General features: G+C 43.9%; 1 protein-coding gene across 1 annotated transcript in view; it reads right to left on the bottom strand.

Moving 5' to 3' along the window:
* Positions 1 to 457: 457 nt before the first annotated feature.
* Positions 458 to 8,420, bottom strand: part of PHLPP1 (PH domain and leucine rich repeat protein phosphatase 1) — a 131,892-nt gene continuing 123,929 nt past the window's right edge. The window contains 4 exon segments of the mRNA XM_052697604.1: positions 458 to 2,495; positions 4,335 to 4,563; positions 6,605 to 6,799; positions 7,717 to 7,821. Of these exon segments, the coding sequence (XP_052553564.1) occupies positions 1,380 to 2,495; positions 4,335 to 4,563; positions 6,605 to 6,799; positions 7,717 to 7,821 (1,645 nt within the window). The 3' untranslated portion in view covers positions 458 to 1,379.

The raw sequence follows: 8,420 nt of genomic DNA, 5'->3' as shown, positions 1-8,420 counted from the left end.
TGAGTTTATGTAGTTAACTTTGAGCTCTTTTCCACCTTCTATTTTTCCTCCCCTCTCATACCCCGTGTTTTCTTGCTCCCTTTCTTAGCCCTTATCCCTTCATCATTCCTACCTTCACTTGCTCAGTCCCAATGGCACAGATTCAGAGCACTGCTCCTCTTGTCTTCTGATACTGTCAATACTGTGGTGAAGGGCAAATCAATAGTGCTCCATTTGTACTGAGAAACAAAAGAACGATGCTAATTCCTCACTGTTGTCCAGCATCTCTTAAGGGCATTTTGCACAGCCATTGGGTGACTTTCTTGTTAAAATTTCTAAGAGTACATGTCAGTTTCTGCAGTTCCTGTAAGAAAAAGCATACACTAAGATGGAAAAGTCGCAGTGTAAACAGACTGCGGTATAACGATGAACTACAGCAAGCTGCTCAAAGGCTCAGCTATTCAGACAAAAGCAGACATCATTTGTAAATTTCATATTTATTATAACAAAAATTATGACATGTTCATTTGTGCATTCGGCTTTAATATAACTCTTGGTTTGTAAATGTTCTACAGCAAATGAGCTCTATACAATCATGCTGGTTGTGGCAGCAATAAGGAACACAAATAAAACGTGTTTGTAAAAGAATAGAAAGAGACCAGAGGAAAAAGTGGGTTTCTTTCAATGGTCTGTACCATCTAACTCTAGCTAACTTGTACGCAGTCACTCCGTTCGCTATGCTCAATGACCACGGCCCAAAGAATTGCTTAAGAAAAAGGTCAGTTTTTCAGGTTGTGTCCTTAATGCCAAGGCTACAAAACATGTAAGCATCACTATACAACACTGAGCTATTTACAGTAATTTCCCAATCAACTGTTCTCTCAGAGAAAATTAGTGAATCTCAGTGACTTAAGTCACCTGAAAGAGTAAAGCAACTCCTAGGAGTTAGTCTCCATATTCTACAAATGTCTATCATTTTCAAGACCAAAAAAAGCCTTTTCTCTCAAAGAAATACAGTATTACAATATTACTTAAATCATTTAGCACTGGCTACTGCCCTGCTTTTCAAACAAAACAAACAAGCCATTTTAAAAAATATTACATCATCATCTGTTTCTCAGCAATATATTAAACCTTTTTATTATTTTTTTTTTTGTTTTTACATTTGATATGTTAAGGGAAGATTAACTATCTTAAACTTTACTGGTAAAGCATCTCTAGAAGAAAGTCAATGAATATTAAACCTAACAAACTGAAAAGCTGCAGTTATCTGTAGTGGCAGGATAAAGAAAAGGAAGTGTATAAAGGAAACGTAGAAGGGAAACCCCTGCTGTAGTGTGCGCCCACTGGGTCCTGCACTCAAGTCTCCTCATCTGCTCATTTCCAAGCAGTAGAATGGGTCATAGTGGCGTATCGTAGTAGTCTGCCAGGTGGTCCATCTGGTACTGCCGCTGCTGCTGCTGCTGCTGCTGTTCCTGGTGCTGTTTCATGATCTCCTTGACCTCTTCTTCCAGCTCTGGCGGGATGATGAACTGGTCATCCGGGTCCGGCTGTGCCGGAGCAGCAAAATATCCCCCTGTTTTCCTAAGCGGTGCATCTGTTGCAACTTCAATCAAATTATGGCTTCTCTCTTGGGGTGCCACAGAGCCGTTGCCCCTCCGACGCCCTATTGTGCCTGTGGCAGAACATTCGGCCTTCTTGGGGAGGCCGGGCTCATCTTCGTTGGCACTGATGACAATACCTTCGTCACTGGCTTCCACAGGCACTTGGAGAAGCTGCTTCTCCTTCGCTCGGCTGCAATGGATGTCCACCTCCACTTCCACACGGCTGCCGTTGGTGAACACCCCCTCTATCGGCTCCTCGTCGTCGCTATCGAGGCCGTTGTCGGAGAAGGCGCTGGAGAACGTGGCGCTGGAGAGCTGCCGCTGGAAGGAGTTGGACAGGCAGACAGGATGCAGCATGCAGCGCTGCTCGCCGGGGTAGGCTGGGCTGCTCTCGTTCATGGCTACCTGCGGAGGTTCATCGGAGGCTGTGGACCCCACCTCGCTGCTCATTTCTGAGGTGGAGATCTCGCTGCTGATCTCTGAAGCCATGCCGCTGCTTGAAGATGGCATCCCAAGAGCATCCGCTGGCCTGTCCTTGATGACCACGTTGACAGACTGGGGGAAAATGCCTGGGCTGGGGGGTGGGACCCCATTAAGTTCACAGCAGCAGAAGCTGTCCTCCGTAACATTGAGCTGAACCACAACCGCGCTGATGCTGTCGTTGCAGCCGTAACTTTGGGCCAAAGTGCAAAGCTTCTTGGCAGCTGCCAGCGCATCAGGCACGTTTCTGACTGCTTCCACTGCCTCATCCATCGAGAGGCTGTCCCACAGCCCCTTGCTCCCCAGAATGAAGAACTCATCTTGTGGAGTTAAGGTAATGGACTGGACGTGAGGACGCGGCACAACGCTTGGGTGAAGGAACGTGTATCCCAAGATCCTCGTTGAATCTGTCACACCATTTACTTTGCCGTCCTGAAATTAGAAAGGACAGAAAACTGGAAACAAGGCAGACAGATACATGGCACTCCCATCTCCCTGCGTCTTACCTCTGCCTGGTTTTGTAGTACCCCAATTACAGCCATTTACTGATGGGCAAAAGTGACTTGCAAGGAGACAGAGCTGGAATAGGAATATAGTGACGGCTGCTTTCTAACCTTGCACTCAGCCTCCTACACCCTACTGATTTGTCATCAGCATCACCTATGCAGACTAACAAAGCATAAGTCTGCAACAAAGACCCATCTATTCTGCTCCTGCAGCTGTGAGAGCCAACTGGACTAATGTTTTATCCATGAGTCAGACTTGTCCCTCCTCTGCCCACAATATCTGGCTTTATAGAGGGCAAAGTTGCACACAGCTCCATTTGATACAGGAGTTACGACTCTTCTATTGCAGGTTTGGTCTTGGCTTATCACTTAAGAAACGAAAGTTCATTTTAAAAAGCTTCAAATGAAGGAAGTCAAACGCAGCAGAGAGGAAGTCTGCATTTTGCAGTCATCTGCGCTGTAGTGAAATGTTTTACATGCTCTAATTACTTACTATGCTTCCACTTATAAATAAATTTCCAAAAAGAGGAGGAATAACATCTGAAGGGAAAGCACCAGTAAAAATGGGCGTATTTGAGAAGTAAATCCCATGCCCATCCAAATCCCCGGATCTGGTTAGGATCTGAGCTGCCACAATAAGCACAGTGAGCATCTGAAACAGCAAGCCTGGTTTGTTGGCAGCCTGTGGAGAGAGCTGCAGCCCGCTAATTGTGTCTTTGAGATGAAGAGCAGAGGTGAGGATTTACGCTCATTTGGTCCAGTCGATGACAGTAGTGGTTATTATACAGCAAGTAACCACAGAAAAGCAAACCAAGACTAAAAAAGCTTCCCCTTTAAAACCTTGTCAGCTTGTTAACTTCCCTATTAAGATTCTAACAGAAGTGATAAGCCATCAACAAAGCATGAAATCAATGAGTCATCTCAAGATTCAGCACAGAAATTTCCCTTTTCCTTTACAGAGCATAACGAGCATGCCTCAGTGATGCACGCTATGTTGGACTGACTCCTTTCTAATCTGTCACATTTGAGATTCCAGTCATCACCTCTTGGCAAGATTAACAAGCACACGATTTTATTACATGCACACACCTGCTCATGGCTGTACAGCAGTGAGTTTTTTGCCCTTTCCTCTCCCATTGATAGGATACAATATTTCTCTGTTCCTATGCACATGTCACACAAGGCAATGCACAGCTGACTGCGGTGGCTTTAAGCTTGTAAGAAGGCAGCAAGTAGCTTTCTCTTATGGCCTTCCAACTGAGCAAAGGACAGGTTCTTTCTTTTAGGCAACTGCTGTCTTCAAGAGCTACTTGTCAGAGGGCACCTCTGGGAACAGACAGCTCAGACAACAAAGCCAATCTGCCAGCAGTAAGGACTCTCATGCAGTAAGGATGGCACAGTCGCAAGTGCTCAGCTCTTATCTTTCTAGATTGGGAGGATCTTCGTGACAGCACCAACACATTATTTGCTCTCACCATCTCAGAGGGAAGGAAGGTGTCAGCTCCCATTTCACCACAGCATGCTCATAGTAATTCCCCCTCGGAAGCTAACCAAAATGTAGCATGGTAATTAGATGGAAAAACAACTTAATTGCATGATATGAATCACCTTGAAAGGACAACGCTATTCTGGAACTCGTTATCAATACTGTCTCTGAAAGATTACAAATACAGACGTGCAATTCCAAATACCACCATGCAAACATCCTCAAAGGAAGCTGCGACTTGCAGCAGTCCTCCTTTCACCCACACCAGAGTTCTCTAACCTCTGTGATAATGGCCTTATGCTGCTTAATCCTCTTCAGCTCTTCTTCACAACTCATCACATAGCACCTGGACAAAGGCAGAGGTTTCCCATTCCGGCACAGAACAGTTTGGCACTTCCCCACATTTGCTGAGGTTAACGTGAAGCATCCTCCAGGGTCCATGGGATCATGTTTTATATGGCAAAGGACAGCAGAGCCTCCAAGTTTTTGTCCAGCTGTTCCAAGTTTCCTGGAATTTAAACAAAACGCGGATTGTTCTTCAATTGAAAAGCAAGTGTTATGGGTACTAATGAGAAACAACTGCTATTCTGCAACCACGAGCACTCGGGACACTGACTATTGGATCACTGGGACAAAAACAAAAGTCTCCGCTGAAGACCAAGACACTGTAGCAACACTGCAGAGTCATCACGTACAGCTCTCAAGCTGTGTGCTATTTCCAGCACGATGCAGATACTCCAATCTTAGAGTCAATTTTAGAAAAATCTCTGCACTCCAAAGAGCCGCACAGTCAGCTCCCTTTCTCTGCATTTGAAAGAAGTCTGCTTCAAAGGTCACACAGAGGGAAACGAAGAAGGTTGGCAAAGTGTTGAGGGCTAATAAATCGAGTACAGGTAGAGCTTACAAAGAAAGTCGCATTAACCAGAGTTTGGGCTCCTGCAGCTACAGATTTTACTACGAAAAACAGTAATTTTAACTGTAGAGATCCCAGTTTTGGGCAGAAATAGAAATCAGAGGTTCGTTGTTTTGTGATGCCTTCAAAATAATGCTTTCAAAGATTCAATGACACAGCAACACAGTAGCTATTAATTTCACCATAAGAAGGCATGCTTTTTAGTTATCATGTTGGTAGTAATTTTACTCATGTAAATTGGACTGGAGAAAAAAAAAACATCCTTGCCAGTACGTTGTTGATCAGGACCTTCTCTTACAGTAATTAAGAACTGGAAAGCTAGTTACAGGGGCTACTGGATCTACATTAACGCTAAGTAAAGCTGGCAAGAACTTTAGATTCAAAATGCTGGGGAAACAAAGCACAAACTGAACTTGCACCCAGGCTTCAATATGCTTTTCTGTTTTTTTGGTTGTTTTTTCTTTTTTTTAAGGCACTTCAGGAATGTGGCATAGTATCTGTAATAATCCTCAATGAATGGCTGCATGCAACTAGAATGAATGCTATTTCTGGTTCACCAAAGGAATGGTTAGCTTACTTCGACTCGAGCCCTGCCTCCCACAAATACAGCTCTTCTGCAGGAGCGTACATTCCTGTGAAAGTCCACGAGTGGGAAACAAAGCCACTAGTAAACACTTTCAGTACTCAACATGCATATTGTTCTTGAAGGGTTTAATTAGATGGCAACCTTCTCAGTTACCACTGTAACCACAGCAATTATGCGAGGCAGCATTTTCTCTTTTGTTTATAAGGTTCAACCCCATCCTGCTGCTCCTATTTCCCAATATCAGAATTTCAATATTTTCCCTTCCAGAGCTGCAGCAATTGAATAACAAGAGATGCTGCTTTCAACTCCATCCACTTCCTTCATCTGGGAGCTTTCTCCTATGTTTCCCTGACCTCCTCGTTCTCTTTGCTCAGTTCCCTTCATACTCCTCCTCCACTCAGTGTCTCTCCAAGCACAATTTCTTGTTCTGTAAAGAAGAGTGAGCATACACACAGGTCTCCAAGCCTCCACACACAGCTCCTATTACACTCACATCTATTGTATCACAATCTTTTCAGGTGGATCTTGCATAAATAATATTCTTAGGTCAAAGGAATGCCACGACAGACTCTTCTTTTTTTTTTCAGGGAGTCAAGAGCGCATGTTTTAATATTTGCATGGCTTTAAATAATCTGACTTGGTACAGAAAGAAGGAAAGAATCAGCCCAAGGTCTGCAGGCAGTAATAGTAAGGAAATTTAAAAGAGGATCAAGAAATTCATACCCCTGTCCTGGCTACCGCACATTCAGAGTCACAAGACAGAAGAGAAAAACTGCTAGTCAAACATTTAATAATTTTGAGGTTGGATATCATTTTTGTTTGGGTGGGTGGGAAAGGGTTGGGGTTTTTCTCCTCACATCCCAACGGAACAGAAGGCAATATCCACAAAACAAGCAATGAAAGAATACAAAGGTGCCAGAAACCACCTTTCCTCCCTCCCTCCCACTTTTAGTAGCAAATAAAGAGCAACACAATCAACCTGACAAGGAACAAGTTGCCCAATGAACATACACAAGGCAAAAAAAACAAAGCTTCAGATCCAAGACTCACCTCTGCATAACAATGAAAGTGTTGATCATATATTCCTCTTCATTTTTTGTTTTCTGTAGCTCTTCTGCCAAGATGTCACTCATGGTGCACTGCAACAGATATGGTACTTCCACATTGCGGTCACCATCAAAAACACCATAAAGTGCCTCTCTGTTGTCACAAAAGTTATTGGCTGACAGGGCTGCCACACATAACCTAGTAAAGCAAAGCAGAACAACAAGATTGCTATGCAGCACTGATTTCTCATCTTGTCACTCTGAGAAGATGCAGCCTGGTCTGAGAGCCACTTTTCACTAATTCTTTTCACAGGCTCCTCACAATTGCTTTCTTCTGTGGAGAAGAGGAAGGCCCATTCAACAATGCTAAAATGGGGAGAGAGCTGTTTTTGAAAATTCGATTCTTCTTCCTTTTTTGCACGTGAACATGTCTCTTATTTGTATAAAACAGGGGACAAGCTTGCAGGGGTGAAATACATCCAAAACATCGTTAGCTGAAACTGCACTTGCTCCACCAAGAGCCATCTTTATGACTCAGCATGCTGCTGACCAAGCTATGTGTTAAATTAGTGAACAGCAAGTAAAGGTTTGCTTGGCACTTGCTAGGGAAACCTAGGTAGCAGAAGATTTCTACAAAGGTATTTAAGGAACAATGAGATTCATCACTTTGCCAGTAACACAGAGACCAGCAGACTCTTGCTGTGTTATTCGTCAAGTGCTGCCTCAGTCACAGAAACTCCCCATACATATTCAGTTTTGGCCATTCTACTTCTTCCTTTAGTATCTCTGATTTCCTTGGTAAACATCCTTTCGCTGAAGATAAAAAAGCTTTGCAAAAGAGGAAAATGCTATTAAACATGCCCATCTTTAGCAAGTACCAAAGGCTTGCACAGAGAAAATGTGTCGGTTACCCTTGTATCTTAGCAACATTCCTGACAAAGAAGAAAGTTTAGAGCCAGGCAGGGGCCCAGTATACAGAATATAGAATCATGGCATGGCCTCTGCCTTTGTGAGGCCCGAAACATCCCCAAACTGAAATAGCAGATCTCTTTGTATCTGCATAGAAGCACTCTGCTGCTAGGATGCTTGTATAATAAGAACAACGCCGGCTCTTACTTGTTCTTAACTCCTGATGCCTCTGTGTAACCGTGACTCCACACAGCTGGAGCTCCTGAAGCATCACCAGCCGAGGGCTGGTCAATCTTGAAACAACGGATATTGCTGTAAGAAGAAAGGAAAAGATGCACTGGTTTCAGCTTCAAATGTAAGAACAGCAGTTTTCTTCTTCCCAGTTCTTAGGAATACCTTTAATAGAATAAAACAGAGCAGGACATCTAAGGCAGTTACCCTTCTGTGTCTGTCTACAAAGAACAAAAAAGCAGTAAATAACCAAGCCTCAATAAGGGTGTCAGCTGCACTGTTTGCTTACCCAGCTTTTCTTCTCCCTACCCTCACACCCCTCCTCACCCCCAAGCTATTTGTTTACAGCTTGGCCTAGTGGGAATGCAAGGCCAATTTGTCACCATCTTAATGGAAGCCAGTACATGGAGTGATTTTTCAACTGAAGCCCCTCTCACCCATGTTGAAAACAAGTCCGTATGACCTGCGCCATCCCCTAAATTAAAAGATAAGTCTTCAGAAGCAGCAACACAGAGTAACAGTCTACTACAAAAATGCCCATGAGTCAGAAATCAGCTCCGTCCCAGTGCTGTCCTAACATGCAAGAGCAGGTCTGCAGCCCAGGCTGTGAGCACAGGCCTTCTGCCTTCCATTAATTTACAGCCCAGATTTTACCTGGGCCCTTGATCCTCTACCCTCCA

The sequence above is a fragment of the Tympanuchus pallidicinctus genome, unplaced genomic scaffold (assembly GCF_026119805.1).
Source record: "Tympanuchus pallidicinctus isolate F22 unplaced genomic scaffold, pur_lepc_1.0 scaffold31, whole genome shotgun sequence".
NCBI classification, from domain to species: Eukaryota; Metazoa; Chordata; class Aves; order Galliformes; family Phasianidae; genus Tympanuchus; species Tympanuchus pallidicinctus.
The sequence above is the reverse complement of the archived record's forward strand: the minus strand, read 5'-3'. Positions and strand labels throughout refer to the sequence as shown.